The sequence below is a fragment of the Oncorhynchus mykiss genome, chromosome 12 (assembly GCF_057628025.1).
Source record: "Oncorhynchus mykiss isolate SJ-2025 chromosome 12, ASM5762802v1, whole genome shotgun sequence".
NCBI lineage: Eukaryota > Metazoa > Chordata > Actinopteri > Salmoniformes > Salmonidae > Oncorhynchus > Oncorhynchus mykiss.
In genome coordinates this window covers 77,301,098-77,319,265 of record NC_143033.1, presented here as the reverse complement: position 1 = coordinate 77,319,265, position 18,168 = coordinate 77,301,098, and the positions used below count along the sequence as shown (strand labels likewise).

Here is an 18,168-nt window from a genome sequence, read left to right as displayed (position 1 = left end):
TTATAAAAAAATGCATTCTCTCGTCCAATTAGAAACCGAGTTGCGCCCATGTGTGTATTGTTTAAACTGCTCAAATCTGACGATGTTGTCAGTTTCAGAAAACTTCCCAAGCAACAGTGATGGAGGCCGCGGCGTCCGTTAGCGCAGTTGCCAGAGAAGAAAATCCAAATGCAGGGCCCAATTTCGCTAGCCGTCCATTTCACGAAAACTATGACCCCGCTGTCGAACACGAGAATTGGGTGTCCAGGGATCCCGAACTCGAGCCCAGTGATGGGGATGCATCATCGGACAACAAGTGTCAGCGAAGGGTCGATGAAGAGTTGACGACGCTTAGCCCTGAAGAGATTGAGAGTCGCTTGGACAGAACTCGTCGAGAGTTTTACAATCGCCGGAAAATCATAATTAAAAACCTGCCACCCGATGTTAGCAATCAGGTAAGTTTCCTAAACTTTCTTTTAGTTTTCACAAGCGTTAGAAATCTAACGCGGGTCAGTAATTGCATCAGATCATGTCAAGCCCAGGCTGCAGCTGTTGAATCTAATAAATATAAAACATGACTGACCATACCCTTGCGATGAAATTGACATCTAGCTTTTTTACCAGTAATTTAACTGGGTTCGCTGGCTTTTGGTGATTTCTATATTCTAGCTAGCTTCTCTTACCGTTAGCTAGCATCGTTTCCTAGTAACTAACAATGCTTTGCTGACGACTAATTGTCTTTCCTAATTATGTCGCGAATAAACTTTGAGACCTCAACGTTTATCTAGGACGTGGTAGGTGATGTTTGGTGGTTATTCACGGCCTGGCTGCAATTGCCCACTCCAGCATCACGCGTGGCTGATGGACAAGTTGAAAGTGCAGAATTAAAATCCTCGTGCGGAAAGGCAATGCTAGTTGCTAACGTTAGCAAAACTGTTTGTTTTGTTTTGCCCAGTAATTGTCAGGCTATGGATTGACATGCATTGTGACTGGTTCAAAAGTGTCGTTTTTAAAGTATTTTCAGTTAATTTCCCTCATTGAAACAAACTTCATGTCCCTGGAACATTTTGTAAAAAAAAAAAGTTGGAACATGCTTGACTCGTGGGGAACTGTGGCCTGTGCGCGTTTCATTGTTTGCCTGGTGCATATTGGGAGTTCGAGATGGGAACGTGAGTAGCAGTGACAAAGGGTTGAAGGTGTAGAGGCAACGTAGCCGCTTTCAGAAAATGCTAGACAGCATTGCGATTCGTTTGTGGAACAGGCAAAGCGTTGTGGAATCATTCTATTTTTTTTAATCAATACTGATGAGCATTTTGGCACTACAGATGGTGTATACTCATATATTGTTGTGGAAAGCACTTGCCAATATCACACTATCCCTAATTGGACATTTCGAAAAACTGATGGCAACATGTTTTGACCCCCCCCCCCCCCCCCCCCTCACAAAAATGATGGCAAGCTGGTCAGTGAATAATAGTAGACGGAGCTACACAACAGATGCTTTAGATTAGGGATGTTAACACATCACATTCGTTTGTCATGCTCTCAAGTGATTGTAGTGTTTAACACTTAATTTTAAGCTTAATTTATGCCTACAATACTACACCATTGTATGGTTAAAAGTAGACCTGTACTAATCTGGGAATATCACATTTTAAGTGTTGTGGTAGTTGGAGAAGAATGACACCTTAATGTATTAAGGTAATGGTATTCATTTAGGTTAAGTTATTAGTTTAGCAGCGGTGGGCTATCACTGCTAAATCGTTGCTTCCATGCCCAAAAATGTGATAGAACCAACAATCACAAAAGTAAAAACTAGATAGGGAGAATCTAAAATGGCATTATGTTTGAGTCACTCAAATGGCATAACACTGCATAAGCCCAGGCAAGATGTGTTCAATTGCAGGGGGAGGAGGGGGAAAAAGCAAAATTATCTCTGGCCAAGGAGGGCTTTTAAAAATGTTAGGGGAAATGCTGACTGTAGCTAACCACACTTTCTCCCTTTCAGGAGGTTCATGAGCTGTTGCGCAACTATGACTTGAAGTACTGCTTTGTGGACAAATACAAGGGAACAGGTAAGTAAAACAAAGACTAAAATGTAAGACTAATTGGATGCAGCAGGCTCTCTGACCGAGCTAGACAGATTCCTCAACTCTCTTCCTATTTTGAGCAATGTAACCTTCCACATATTTCTTCAAGGTCTTAGCTCATGTTCTCTTCCCTCAGCTTTCATCACACTGCTCCATGGGGCGCAGGCACAATGTGCCATCAAAGAGTTCCACCAGCACATGCTCCGGGAGAGGGAGATCTCTGTGCAGCTGCAGCCCACCGACGCGCTGCTGTGCATCGCCAACTTGCCCCACGCTTTCTCCCAGCAGCAGTTTGAGGAGCTGGTAAGACCCTTCGGCAACCTAGAGCGCTGCTTCCTGGTCCACAGCGCCTCCACTGGCCACTCCAAGGGCTACGGCTTCGTGGAGTACATGAAGAAGGACTCTGCGGCTAGGGCTAAGTCTGAGCTGCTGGGGAAGCAGCTGGGCTCAAGGATGCTGTACGTCCACTGGACTGAGGTGGGCTCCCTCACCTACCCCCTGCTGCACTCAAGGTGTCTCTGTGTGGACCGTCTGCCCCCCAGCCTGCTGACCGCCCAGGACCTCAGCAATGCCCTGGCCGACACGCATGCACCCATCTTCTGCCAGGTCAGTCACATGCGGACAGGTACTCCAACGCCCTCTCACACAAACTTACTCTGATATTTTCAGAGGATTTAACATGTGTATCTGGCTCTCATGAATAGTATCTAGTAGGTTTTCTCAGTTAAATTTGAATCTGTGGCTCCAGTATACTCTAGTAGTAAGCAGAACATGCCTGCTTGTACTTTTGACACTACTTTTAACTTTTGTCATGAAAGCTGTTCCAACTGTTTCCCTCTAGGTTTTTTTTAAGCAGTGGTGGCAGAGTTAGCGTGGGCATGGCTAATGGCACGGTATTAGAGGCCCTCTTGGCCTCAAACACCATTTGGTTTTAAGCTAATGTCCTGCAGTTCTACACATTTTGCCATTGGGCAGAGAAAATGAGCAGTTTTAGAGCTATTATACACTTTGCCATTGCTTATACAATTTTCTTACGCTATCTGGATGACGCAAACGTATAACAAAATCAATGGATGGCCAACGCCATGACATTTTTTTGAATTTTAGATTGTCCTGGACTGTTTTTACTTTGCTTGTTAGTTCTTAAAGATCTTGGTTTTATATACAGTGGGGCAAAAGTATTTAGTCAGCCACCAATTGCAAGTTCTCACTTAAAAAGATGAGGCCTGTAATTTATCATAGGTACACTTCAACTATGACAGACAAAATGAGGGGAAAAATCCAGAAAATCACATTGTAGGATTTTTAATGAATTTATTTGCAAATTATGGTGGAAAATAAGTATTTGGTCACCTGCAAAAGTTTCTCAATACTTTGTTATATACCCTTTGTTGGCAATGACAGAGGTCAAACGTCTTCACAAGGTTTTCACACACTGCTGGTATTTTGGCCCATTCCTCCATGCAGATCTCCTATAGAGCAGTGATGTTTTGGGGCTGTTGCTGGGCAGCACGGACTTTCAACCCCCTCCAAAGATTCTCTATGGGGTTGAGATCTGGAGACTGGCTAGGCTACTCCAGGACCTTGAAATGCTTCTTACGAAGCCACTCCTTCGTTGCCCGGGCGGTGTGTTTGGGATCATTGTCATGCTGATAGACCCAGCCACATTTAATCTTCAATGACCTTGCTGATGGAAGGAGGGATTCACTCAAAATCTCACGATTCATGGCCCCATTCTTTCCTTTACACCACATATGTCAGAGTCAAGGCCCGCGGGCCACATCCGGCCCGCAAGAAGGTTTTTTACGGCCCCTGGGATGATCTTGATTTATTATTAGAACCGGCCCGCAGCAAGCCGGCAGCCCGCAGATCTTTTACACGCACCAATACTACATTTCCCACAATGCAAAGGTGACGCACCGAGCAGTAGGCTGCTTCATTTCAATATTTATTGGCACAGCAGTCGTCAGCATCACAGTAAAATTAACTTTCAGATACCCATCAAAAATGGCAAAACGGAAGGTGGATACTGAGAACCGGGGGTTTCAAACAAGGTGGGAGTCGGAGTATATGTTCACGAAGGTAGCTGGAAAACCTGTGTGTCTTCTGTGTGGAGAAAGTGTGGCGGTACTGAAAGAGTATAATCTGAGACGACATTATGAAACGAAACACGCGGACAAAAACAAGAATATGGACATGGAACAAAGGCTACAAAAGGCAGAGGAATTAAAACGAGGCCTCAAATCTCGACAGGCTCTGTTCAAAAAAGCCAAATCACAAGGCCAGGCTGCTGTCAAGGCCAGTTTTATTTTGGCAGAAGAGATCGCTAAATCAGCCCGGCCATTTACGGAGGGGGATTTCATCAAAAACTGCATGATTAAAGTTTGTGACGAAGTTTGCCCAGAAAAAAGGCAACTCTTTTTAAATGTGAGTCTGAGCAGAAACACCATTGCCGAGAGAGTAGACCAGTTGTCCATCAATCTAAAAGAGCAGCTTGTGAAAAAGGGAAAAGATTTTATTGCATATTCCTTGGCTGTGGATGAGAGCACCGACATTTCTGACATTGCCCAGTTGTCAATTTTCATCCGCGGAGTGGACTCCAACCTAAGCGTGACAGAGGAGTTTTTGGCTTTACGTCCTATGCATGGCACAACTACGGGGCATGATTTGTATGAAGAGGTGTCAAGATGTGTAAATGAGATGGAGCTGCCTTGGGAAAAACTCGTGGGTTTGACAACCGACGGAGCACCTGCGATGTGTGGACACAGGAGCGGACTGGTGGCGAAGATACGGGAAAAGATGCAAGAGGAAAACGCGACAGGTGAGCTGACAGCTTATCATTGTATCATACACCAGGAAGCGTTGTGCGGTAAAGCCTTGAAAATGGAGCATGTAATGAGCATCATCACGCGCACAGTTAACTTTATCAGAGCCAAAGGTTTGAATCACCGCCAGTTCAAGGCATTTCTGACGGAGTTAGAAACGGAGCATGGTGATTTGCCTTATCACACAGAGGTGCGATGGCTAAGCCAGGGAAAGGTGCTTCAAAGATGTTTCGAGCTTCGTGAGGAGATTTGTCTGTTCTTGGACAGCAAAGGGAAAGACACAACACAACTCCGAGACGAAATGTTTCTGTGTGAAATGGCTTTTCTGTGTGACATTACGAGTCATCTGAATGCAATAAACTTGCAGCTGCAGGGTCGGGATCGTGTCATCTCTGATATGTACAGTACAGTGAAGGCATTTAAAACCAAACTGACTCTGTGGGAGACGCAGATGCGGAAAGAAAATTTGAGCCACTTTCCCAGCTGCCAGACCATGAAAGAGAAGCTCTCTACCAGTGCGTTCCCGAGCACACAGTTGGCTGATAAAATAGGTATGCTTGCCGCTGACTTTCGACGCCGATTTGCTGACTTTGAAGCACAAAAAAGCAGGTTGGAACTGCTCGGTAACCCATTTGCTGTTGACGTGGAAAGCTCACCACCAAACCTCCAAATGGAGTTGATTGACCTCCAATGCAATGATGCACTGAGGGCAAAATATGCGGCAGTGGGTGCTGCGGAGTTCGCCCGTTTCCTCCCCGGCACAATGCCCCAGCTGCGCATCCAGGCTGCTCAAACGTTGTCTATGTTTGGCAGCACATACCTGTGTGAACAACTGTTTTCTTTGATGAACCTGAACAAAACATCACACAGAAGTCGACTTACTGCTGAACACCTCCACTCAATTCTGAGGATTTCTTCAGCTCAGAGCCTTACCCCGAACATTGATGAACTTGTGGAAAAGATGGGACACCACCAAGTATCACCCTCAACCTCAAACAAGTGAACATTACTGTGCAATCACATATTTAGAGTTTTTACTCAGTTCAAGTTTAAAAGTTAAAATTTAATATTTGTTTTCACTGCATGTTACTTCTCCTTAAACAAAGTGTTTTTGATTAATAGATTTTTGCACTTTATTTTTTTGTATTTCAATCCAATTATATTTTAAAAATATTTCAGTTGAGTGGATGATAGAAAATTGCTATTATTGTTTTTTCTTAAGTAAATTTAGCCCACTTTTGCTAAAATAGAAAATATAGTCTACTGATGGTGCCTTGAATACCGGTTTCTTTCATTTAATGTTCATGTTATGGGGATATTTATATAAAGGAAATTTGTCTTTTGTGTCTGTTGAAAATTAAAGATTACTGACAGAGCCATAAGAAAATATTGCTTTATTTATCTGATCATATTGTAATATATTTGTTAGGTTTTCAGTAGGTTCAATTAGGTTCACTAGACTATATGCGTCATTTAAAAATTTTTCAATGAACATTCGAACAGTCCGGCCCTCGTCTTGTAGCTGATTTTTTTATTTGGCCCTCCATCCATTTGACTTTGACACCCCTGCTTTACACGGATCAGTCGTCCTGGTCCCTTTGCATAAAAACAGCCCCAAAGCATGATGTTTCCACCCCCATGCTTCACAGTAGGTATGGTGTTTTTTGGATGCAACTCAGCATTCTTTGTCCTCCAAACACGACGAGTTGCGTTTTTACCAAAAAGTTATATTTTGGTTTCATCTGACCATATGACATTCTCCCAATCTTCTTCTGGATCATCCAAATGCTCTAGCGAACTTCAGACGAGCCTGGACATGTCCCCGTGCTAAAGCCAGTACACGTCTGGCACTGCAGGATTTGAGTCCCTGGCGGCGAAGTGTGTTACTGATGGTAGGCTTTGTTACTTTGGTCCCAGCTCTCTGCAGGTCATTCACTAGGTCCCCCCTGTGTGGATCTGGGATTTTTGCTCACCATTCTTGTGATCATTTTGATCCCACGGGGTGAGATCTTGCGTGGAGCCCCAGATCGAGGGAGATTATCAGTGGTCTTGTATGTCTTCTATTTCCTAATAATTGCTCCCACAGTTAATTTCTTCAAACCAAGCTGCTTACCTATTGCAGATTCAGTCTTCCCAGCCTGGTGCAGGTCTACAATTTTGTTTCTGGTGTCCTTTGACAGCTCTTTGGTCTTGGCCACAGTGGAGTTTGGAGTGTGACTGTTTGCAGTTGTGGACAGGTGTCTTTTATACTGATAACAAGTTCAAACAGGTGCCATTAATACAGGTAATGAGTGGAGGACAGAGGAGCCTCTTAAAGAAGTTACAGGTCTGTGAGCCAAATCTTGCTTGTTTGTAGGTGACCAAATACTTATTTTCCACCATAATTTGCAAATAAATTCATTAAATCCTACAATGTGATTTTCTGTAAAAAAAAAAACATTTTGTCTGTCGTAGTTGAATATTACAGGCCTCATCTTTTTAAGTGGGAGAACTTGCACAATTGGTGGCTGACTAAATACTTTTTTGCTCCAGTGTGTGTGTGTATATATATATATATATATATATATCTATCTCTGCTCAAATAAAGGGAACACTTGAACAACACAAGAACTCCAAGTCAATCACACTTCTGTGAAATCAAACTGTCCACTTAGGAAGCAACACTGATTGACAATAAATTGCGCATGCTGTTGTGCAAATGGAATAGACAACAGGTGGAAATTATAGGGAATTAGCAAGACACCCCCAATAAAGGAGTGGTTCTGCAGGTGGGGACCACAGACCACTTCTCAGTTCCTATGCTTCATGGCTGATGTTTTGGTCACTTTTGAATGCTGGCGGTGCTTTCACTCTAGTGGTAGCGTGAGACAGTCTACAACCCACACAAGTGGCTCAGGTAGTGCAGCTCATCCAGGATGGCACATCAATGCGAGCTGTGGCAAGAAGGTTTGCTGTGTCTGTCAGCGTAGTGTCCAGAGCATGGAGGCGCTAACAGGAGAAGGGCCAGTACATCGGGAGACGTGTAGGAGGGCAACAACCCAGCAGCAGAACTGCTAGCTCCGCCTTTGTGCAAGGAGGAGCACTGCCAGAGCCCTGCAAAATGACCTCCAGCAGGCCACAAATGAGGGTGGTATGAGGGCCCAACGTCCACGGGTGGGGGTTGTGCTTACAGCCCAACACCGTGCAGGATGTTTGGCATTTGCCAGAGAACACCAAGATTGGCAAATTCGTCACTGGCGCCCTGTGCTCTTCACAGATGAAAGCAGGTTCACACTGTGCACGTGACAGAGTCTGGAGATGCCGTGGAGAACGTTCTGCTGCCTGCAACATCCTCCAGCATGACTGGTTTGGCGGTGGGTGAGTCATTTCTTTGGGGGGCCACACAGCCCTCCATGTGCTCACCAGAGGTAGCCTGACTGCCATTAGGGACTGAGATGAGATCCTCAGACCCCTTGTGAGACCATATGCTGGTGCAGTTGGCCCTGGGTTCCTCCTAATGCAAGACAATGCTAGACCTCATGTGTCTGGAGTGTGTCAGCAGTTCCTGCAAGAGGAAGGCATTGATGCTATGGACTGGCCCGCCCGTTCCCCAGACCTGAATCCAATTGAGCACATCTGGGACATCATGTCTCGCTCCATCCAGACTGTCCAGGAGTTGGCGCATGCTTTAGTCCAGGTCTGGGAGGAGATCCCTCAGGAGACCATCCACCACCTCATCAGGAACATGCCCAGGTGTTGTAGGGAGGTCATACAGGCACGTGGAGGCCACACACAATACTGAGCCTCATTTTGACTTTTTTTAGGACATTACATCAAAGTTGGATCAGCCTGTAGTGTGGTTTTCCACTTTAATTTTGAGTGTGACTCCAAATCCAGACCTCCATGGGTTGATACATTTGATTTCCATTGATGATTTTGGATTTTGTTGTCAGCACATTCAACTATGTAAAGAAAAGTATTTAATAAGAATATTTCATTCATTCAGATCTAGGATGTGTTATTTTAGTGTTCCCTTTATTTTTTTGAGCAGTGTAGTTTAGCTCTATTGTCTTGTCTACATACTTTGTCTGGTTTAAGTTTACACTGAACGTTTTACCATCCTGAATTATTTTTATTTATATATTCCATTTTTTTCAGTGGATCGCCACGATTTAAGAATGGTGGTGGAATGCTGCTAAGTTCATGTAGGGGAAACACTGGCAACTGCTTTTGTTTTACACTGAGCAAGTGTGTTTGACACATCTGTTTGAGGTAACCATCTGAACCTTGTAGCAGAGCTGTGTTATCATGTAACATGGGGCATCTGTTGTGATGACCGGGTCTTGGGAAGTTCCATATAAAGGAGGTGGATATGGATTGACTATTTTGTATGAATCTGGCTTTCGAGTCCTGACCTGACCTTTGACCTGCTTTTCCTGTGGCCACTCTGCTTCTTTAGCAATGAGCATTGCTGGTTTCTATGGTGATGACCACCTGACTCCCAGGTGGTGTCAGTCAGCAGGCCTCTGGCCCTACAGGCCTTTCTGGAACGAGACAGCACTGTCCTTTTGGCACCACATACACTCATTCATATACCTATAGGGCACAGTAGTTTGAGGTCTGGCAGAACACTGTTGTGTAATAGTGCGAGTGAGGCAATTTAACTATTGGACAGGTTAACTCAGGAATATGAAGCTCATGATTTTTTTTCCATAGCTCACTTGGTCTTGATACATTGTTCATTACTACTTTTCTTTTTTAGATCATTGATTGGTAATTGCTTTTAAAAGTTGAGACTCCAGTCGTAGCTGTGGCAAACTAGAGAAATGTGGACATGAAATCTGAAGTATTTTCTCTACTTTATATTACAGAATGCCACTGGGCATGATTCAGTTTAATCCCACCTACTGTCTCTACCATCGTATCAAATACAACTTTCCATACAGCAATTAGTAGAAAGGAATCATTGTTAAAAACACCATCCACACAATGTCAAGAAGTTTAATATTACTGAATTCTCTGTGTAAACCTATTTCAATGGCAAACAGAATGAAGTGAATGTAGTGAATTTGGCAGAACCAAGGCTTAGTCATTAGTTTTGGACTGATTGCATAAGGAATGCATATTTAACTTAATTTTCCTTTATTCAGTTGGCTCAGGGCCAGGATGACAGTTTCCGGCGGTTTGCTGTGTTGGAGTTCTCCTCGGCAGAGATGGCTGAGCAGGTGCAGAGAGAGGCTGACGGCAGGGCTCTAGGTGGGACCCATATCCGGGTCTCCTTCTGTGCCCCTGGACCCCCGGGACGGAGCATGCTGGCTGCCCTCATCGCTGCCCAGACCATGGTAAAGACTTCTTGGTTGCCACACCAGACCATATGTTTGAACTATTACTCCCTTATGTTACTGTGGTAAAACAAATGTTCTGAATGGCGCTCCTCTTCCCTCTCCACAGGCCCTGAACCGAGGGAAAGGTCTCCTCCCTGAGCCCACAGCCATGCAGATCCTCACAGGCCTCAGTAACCCTGCCACCCTCAAGATGCTGCTCAACCCCCTCACCCAGGGCAGGAAACAAGGTGAGTAAGATCATGCCATTTCCTAAAGGATGACAATGTATGGTATGAGTCTCTTACCCTGGTGTTAATGCTTTAAAGCAGGGGTGTCAAAATAATTTCATAGTGGGCATAGTGTTGTTTTTCCTTTCAATTAAGACCTAGACAACCAGGTGAGGGGAGTTCCTTACTAATTAGTGACCTTAATTCATCATACAAGTACAAAGGAGGAGCCAAATCCCGTGGAAATTCTGTGGAATGAGATTGACACGTGCTTTTAAGCTGCAATGGTTAACTTTTTCGGCGACCCGACCAAATTCACATAGAATGTGAGTTAAAGATCTGTCATTCTCATTGTAAGCAAGGCTGGGAAATGAGAGTTTTTTTTTTCTATATGCGCAATTTCTATGCTTCTCAATAGTGTGTCTGTCGCTTACGGTTTTGTACACCAGCTGAAAATATATTTCACAGCGGTTTAGGTCACACAATGATTCTCTATGCTTGCTTGTTTTGTCACAAACTGAAATTAGGCAAATTATTAGAATTTTAGCAACAAGGATGCATAATTGCACCTTTAATGCGTGGTGAAATAATAGGTTGTCAGGTCCTAAGGTCAAATGGTCTCTCTGCAGGTCTCCTTGGTGCTGCTCCCACCATGCCGCTGCTGGCTAACCCCGCCCTGTCTGCTGCTCTGCTCCAGCTCCTCCTCCAGAACCAGGCACAAGTTCAACAGGTACCCTGCACACCATACCCTGCATACTCACCACCTCTCTCACCTCCAGCTCCTCTCCCCTCTTATGTTGGTTCATTAGTCTCCCTCATCCACACTTCTCCTACTTTTATTCTCTCCTCTACTATCAGCAAGCCTTTTTGGGAAATCATCTTCTCTGGGCTCAGGTGCTGCACAATAAAGAGAATCGACTACTTCCCTGTGTGAGTGATCACTGAGCGTGTGTGTAGATGTGCGTGTGGTTGATATAGGTTTGTTGTGAAGGGACTGCTCCCTAAACCAAAGCTGGTAAATGCTCTTCCTCTGGAAAGTGTTTATTTCTGCTGTGTTCTTTTTGAGGCGCTTTTCTAGTAATATTAATGGTTTGGTTTTGAAGTGTTTTACTGTGAATTCTGTTGACTGACATGATTCTTAAATGTGATGACATTTTTGGTTCAGTAAATATCTGGTATGTAGACTGTTTTTATCATCTTGTGGTCACTGAGGTGTGTGTGTGTGTCTAACTTGTCTCCTACAGGCAGGACTGGTGGGGGACACCCTTCTGGCTGCTATGCCTCTCCAGCAGGGAGTCCATCTGCTGGGAGACCTGCCTCAAGGTTTGGCCTTCCATTCATCTCATTTTAAAATACTTTATTGGCATAACTAAAGTCTATTTTGTACTGCCAATACTACTCACTAGTTTCTAGTTTGACTTATTTATCACATACAGCAATGCTCTACATTGATGCTGAGCATATGCATGCTATGCTAGCCCTGCTGGTCTGTTAGTGATTTACATTACAGCTTCTTTACACATGCAGTGGATTTGGCCAGTACTTATTACATCTAGGTTATTTACTGTATTAGTGTTGTATTGATTTTCAGTGTATTGACTTTGTGTGATCTCAGGGCTCTGTGTAGTGATGGGGTGTTTGTTATATTAATAAGGTGTTTGTCTCCTGTCCCCAGGCGCTGTGGTTCCATCCCTGGGCCTCCATTCAGACCCTATGGGACCCATAAACCCCCACTCTATGGGTCGACCCCTGGGCAGAGAGTCTCCCACCAGCTTCTCCCAGAACCCCTCCCCCACTCTCCAGGGCATGTCCATCTCCCACCTGGGTGGAGTGATGGGGGCAGAGGGGCCTACAGCACCTGGGGTATGATTCAAATACTCTGTATACTTTTCTAATATTGTCCCTACTAGGAGGGATGCTCAAGTCATTGTGTCATATTACATAACATCAAGTCCCCTAATTTAATTTTAATGAATTTTTTATTTTTTATGTCTTCTCCAATAGTTGTCCATACTAGGACACCCTCCCAACAATGTGAATCTTCCCCAGAACCCCTTCAATGTCCACAGCCTGTTCCCATCAGGTGAGCTGCCCCTCCTACTGTCTGCATACTGTGAAGTTTGACTCTGATTCCTTCCCAGTACTGACCCGTAGGGTTTTTGACATTTTCCATTCCTGCCGTCCTTCACTCAGGCACCAACTGCAGGCCCCACCCTTACAGGAAGAGACCAGCGCTAGGCAACTCATCCAACCAGCGCACACAGAACATCCACTGTAACTACAGGCTGCGCTACCAGGAGTCCTACACCCCAGACTACCCTCCAATACACCAGGTAGGTCCCCCTTATCCTCTAACCTTTACTGTCCAGGCCTTTTGCCTGGCATGGCTGATCTGATGTTGTGATAGAATGCATGGTCATTGATGTTTATTTGATATCCGAGGACACTGCTGTCTTGGTTAAGGTCATTGTGGCCACCGGTGGGTTTTCTAACTCTGGCTGCCCAGTGGTCAGTGCATGGGCTTTTCTAGTGTGATGGAACACAGTGGGCCTGCTTATCAGCACCACTTTCTCCCTGTCTAGCAACCCTGTCCTCACAATGGTTTGAACCTAGGGTCTTCTGCCTCACAAACACGGGACTGCCCTCTTGACAATGTACTTGCCAGATGCGCCACCAAAAAGCTTGAAGCTGTGGTTTAAGTGTACGGTACAGTCTTGGTTATATGAGCAGTAGGTTTAATGGCATCTGGCTCCTTTCTCCCCAGGATCCTCTCGGCCATCTGTATGAACAGCAGGAGGCTCTGGACACTGGAGCTCTGGCAGGGTTCGGACAGCAGGTAAACCATCTCCACTATTCACATCCAGCCTTCAAACTGAGGCATCTCTTGCCTTTTCTATCTCTACTCCCCTTTGTAGTCTTTTTTACATTTTTCAATGCATGTAGAACTGTACATGCAGCATAGAATAACATGATGAATGTCTCTGTAGTGCTTTGGCCACCCCGGCTACAGTGAGCAGGCCTCCTCCCACTATAGTTACCCCCCCAGCCCGCCCTCGTCTTCCTACTACAGCTCGGTGGCACCCGGCCCCGGCAGCCTCCCCTCCAGCCATCTCAACAAGGTAGGCCCACACTGATACCCACCCCCAATGCTGCTTAGACTTTCCCTCTGCCTCTTCCCAATGTAATCAACCGATCTAATGATGATTGAGTATAAAATATAAAGTTTGACCTCTGTTATTTAGACTTAGCGGAGATGTCTTGACTAGAGGTCGACCGATTTAATCGGAATGGCCGATTTTTAGGCGCTGATTTTTTTTTAAAATATTTTTTTTACCTTTTTATTTAACTAGGCAAGTCAGTTAAGAACACATTCTTATTTTTAATGACTTCCTTGGAACTGTGGGTTAACTGCCTTGTTCAGGGGCAGAACGACAGATTTTCACCTTGTCAGCTCAGGGGTTCCAGTCTTGCAACTGCACAGTTAACTAGTCCAACGCTCTAACATTGCACTCCACGAGTAGCCTGCCTGTTACGTGAATGCAGTAGAAGCCAAGGTAAATTGCTAGCTAGCATTAAACTAATCTTATAAAAAAACAATCAATCATAATCACTAGTAAAACTACTAATCCAGTTTAGCAGGCAATATTAACCAGGTGAAATTGTGTCATTTCTCCTGCGTTCATTGCACGCAGAGTCAGGGTATATGCAACCGTTTGGGCTGCCTGGGTGTGCGCTAATACTGTTTCAAACGTCACTCGCTTTTAGATTTGGAGTAGTTATTCCCCTTGCGCTGCAAGGGCTGTGGCTTTTGTGGAGCGATGGGTAACAATGCTTTGAGTGTGGCTGTTGTCGACATGTTCCTGGTTCGAGCCCAGGTAGGGGCGAGGAGAGGGACGGAAGCTATACTGTTACACCGGCAATACTATAGTGCCTATAAGAACATCTAATAGTCAAAGGTGTATGAAATACAAATGGTATAGAGAGAAATAGTCCTATAAATACTATATTAACTACAACCTAAAACATCTTACCTTGGAATATTGAAGTCTCATGTTAAAAGGAACCACCAACTTTCATATGTTCTGAGCAAGGAACTTAAATGTTAGCTTTTTTACATGGCTCACATTACTTCTCCAACACATTGTTTTTGCATTATTTAAACCAAATTGAACATGTTTCATTATTTATTTGAGGCTAAATTGATTTTATTGATGTTTTATATTGATGTTTTATATTAAGTTAAAATAAGTGTTCATTCAGTATTGTTGTAATTGTCATTATTACAAAAAAATATAGTCTGGTTAATCGTTATCGGCTTTTTTGGTCCTCCAATTATCGGCGTTGAAAAATCCTAATCGGTCAACCTCTAGTCTTGACGTCTGTTGGCTCGCGTAGCACCCATGTTGGCTCGCGTAGCACCCATGTTGGGGACAATTTACGTTCTAAACGTTATGAAACAGTTGGGCTGCAAATGTTAATTGAAATGATTGGCTTAGTCTGCGTGTCCTTGGTCCACTCAGACGAATGCGGGCAACACATTATCTGATATGCTTGAAGCCGCGCATTGTTGCATAACCACAGTAGCCATGCTGGCAGAACAATGACAAACAAAATGGCGGAGACTTGCCCTGCAGAGATTTTGTAGCGAAATCCTGTGTAGTCAGATGCGGATATTTGATATTGCATATTTTTGTTTGAGTGGACTGTCGAAGTTGAAGTTGATCAGGCTTTACTGTGCCTGTTTGTTCCTTTTTTTTGTTTTACACTCACAAAGACCCAAGCTGGCAGTCTTCACTGGAAATCATATTGTGCCTTTTAGATGAGACCAATGCTTTGTGGTTCTGTTTTGATCCCTGAACACTGTTTGTCTGTTCAGGCTGTGGGCATGCCTCCGGTGATCCACTCTAACACACACGCATCTGGTCTGGGGATGAAGGTCAGTGTGCCTCTGTCATTGTAAGTTTGTCTGCCATTTCCTGTTCTGTCCCCATTTCTCACCATGGCATTGACAGTGGTTATGTCTCTGCCCCCTGTAGACTCCCGTTGGTGGTCACAAGCGTCTCATCCCGTCTCCAGAGCCCAGCCCAGAAGGGGGCTACGTGGGACAACACTCCCAGGGCCTTGGGGGCCACTATGCTGACTCCTACCTGAAACGCAAGCGTATCTTCTAATGGAAACCAATCAAATCTTGTATGAGTTGCCAATTAAAAGCCAGGATGTGGCTCATGGCTCCATTTCAGCCCGGAGCTCCTCCAATCAGCTTTTAGGTTTGGGCTTGGTGGTCCAGTGGTCTCTCACTTGTGTTCCTGCCAGTGACCCCTGGAGGGCGCTGGGGGTGCAGCCTGTTGCTAATCAGGACATAACAATGCGTGCCAGTGTATGGGAGTTTGATGTTTTCTTTTTTTTTTTTTTGTAAATATGATTTCAGTGTGCTTGTAAATTAAGTTTTATCTTTTTTTTTAATGTTATTTTTTCATTCAGGAAATCCTTTTGTTTAAAAACTGGGAGTTACCTTGTACTATAAGAAAATAATTGTAAAATCTGATTTCAGGTCTTCTGTGTATTCTCTTCATTGGTTGGCTGAACACTATTTTTTTAATTTTATTTTTTAAAATAATTTTGTATTAGCTTTTTCTTCCTGTTGTGATGGTGTCAACGGGTTTCTATTTTAAAACGTTTTGCCTCCCAATATTTTTGTATATAGTTCATTAGTTTGTTTGATTGGATGGTGTTTTTCCCGCTCCTTCCTCCTACAGGGGTTATGTACTGACTGTCTGGACAGGATTCAGGCCTTTACTTGGATTCACTTAGATCTGTGTAGCAGTTCTGTCTTTCGTCCTTTGGAAGAACTGTCGCCTTACCAAAAACTAGTCTGGCATATGCTGTTTTCAACACTTCACTCTTCCACCCCTCCATCTCATTTGGGAGCCTGTTCTCTGCACTGAGTGTTTTAGTGTTGCACTTGGAGGACACAGGTGGGTCACAATTCTCCAGGTTTGTTGAATTTCTGTTCTCACTTTTTTCTTTTTTTTTTCAACCTGTGCTCTGCCAAATCGGTGTGTTCTGTGTTGACGTGAGCTCTTTGTCTGAGTTAGTATTTGCATCTCAACCACCATGGCACCTGACTTGCGCTCATTTGTTCGGAGGGGATGGTTGCTGTGCCTTATCCCGACTTTAATATCTACAGATTATAACAGTAAGCAGGGACACCTGTGGCCTCTATCCACTTAGAGCCTAAACATGAATTAACTACTGTCATTTATTAATGAGCCATGGCTAGGTTGGCTCCCATGTGGCTGTCCTTCTCCTGTAGACCAGCAGGGGGGGGCTGTTTATCCTCAGGGGCTAAACTGATATTTAATCAAGCTTGACAGTTGTAGAATTTTCATCCAGTGTACCAGTCCAGGAGAAGTTGACTTCCTATCTGAAGTGTTACTGTGATGGGAGTGTCCAGGGACTCTTAACAGGTGTTTACTCTGTCTGCCTCGGGAGGTTTGCATGGATATTAAGCTTATGATTGGTCAGTGATTGAGTTCTTAGTCTGTGAAGAATAATCTGGTTGACATTTTGATTGTGATCACCATTACCTCTTGACTTCTGATGGGAACTGCAATTACACTTGCGCCTTAACAGTTTTTCCCTGTCATCTCAACTTCCCCCTCTGGGCTTTTTGACTACTCTCCCCCCCCCCTTTGCCGTGTACATACTTTAAAGCTTGAACATTTCCTCGGAGTCCTGAACTCTTGTTTTCTCAATCATATCTTTGGCTTCTGGTCTGTTTTTAAGATTGAAACTGCTGCTCAATACTTAGTGTATATTTTAGTGACCATTATCAAGTGCAGCCACATGGCAGATTTCCCCATGTTCTGTATAGACCCAGATGTGCTGCTGTATGACATGAATACAAGAAGCTCATCTCTTCTGTCATCTGTACTGCCATATGTCTGTTTTGGAGCAAGTAAATGTTATTTAATTCATCTTTTTGTGGTCAATTCATTTCCATGGTCAATACGCTGGCTGTGTTAGACAGCAGTTACATTTTGATGCTGTTAACTCAGGACAACACTGACTTGCAAAGTTTGGTTGTCATGGATGCAGCCACCACACCTGAGACTCCCTGCCTCCTCTCATAAGTGAGGAACACAGATCAAACGTATAAGTACATTATTGTTACTCTTATGGCTCTCTACAGTCCCCCTTTGGGTTGTTCATGTTATTTATAACAATACCTCCATAAACCTTAACTGTCAAATGAATACATTTGGAGTCCTGTACTCATGCAAATGGGTTATAATAACTGGCCAAAAGCAACCCTATAATACCAATTAGTTGGCATGCAAACTAGCACTCATTTTTGGTTGTAGGTCTGCATAAGGACTGCGTTTTAATAGACTTTCGTAAACCACAAATTCTGCTATTCATCAACTGAAATTTTCATTGGCTGCCTTTGAAACCATTGTCGAAGTGAATCAAAGATCCAATAGATGGCTTCAGAATACAGATACAAACTGACCAATTATGGCTTCTGCTGTTAGGAGAGAGGATAGTTGTTTGTCTTGTTTCTGGGTCTGTTATGCTTTATGGCCCAAGGCACCTCTCGCACATGCACAATACAGTCCCAGAGTTAGACATGGAAAATATGTTAGTCTACTTTAGACTCGGTGAACGTGGTGCTGGCAATTGATACTGGCTGACACAGCTTGACTCCAAATCCATGGCCATTTGTGGCGAGGATAAATGTCAA

General features: G+C 44.0%; 1 protein-coding gene across 2 annotated transcripts; it reads left to right on the top strand.

The window, feature by feature from the left end:
- The first annotated feature begins 25 nt into the window (after positions 1-25).
- On the top strand, positions 26-17,401 carry LOC110538426 (ribonucleoprotein PTB-binding 1). 2 transcript variants are annotated; one of them, XM_036938387.2, is made up of 15 exons: positions 93-434; positions 1,988-2,054; positions 2,206-2,675; positions 10,024-10,215; positions 10,325-10,445; positions 11,054-11,154; positions 11,283-11,354; positions 11,669-11,747; positions 12,100-12,287; positions 12,429-12,507; positions 12,618-12,757; positions 13,189-13,260; positions 13,412-13,543; positions 15,301-15,360; positions 15,461-17,401. In XM_036938387.2, exons 1-15 carry the CDS (start codon positions 120-122, stop codon positions 15,593-15,595), a joined length of 2,223 nt encoding a protein of 740 aa, XP_036794282.2. In that variant the 5' UTR covers positions 93-119; the 3' UTR covers positions 15,596-17,401. The 2 variants fall into 2 exon arrangements, with proteins under 2 accessions (XP_021480920.3, XP_036794282.2); XM_021625245.3 differs by lacking the exon at positions 11,283-11,354 and having other exon boundaries at positions 26-434.
- Positions 17,402-18,168: the final 767 nt, after the last annotated feature.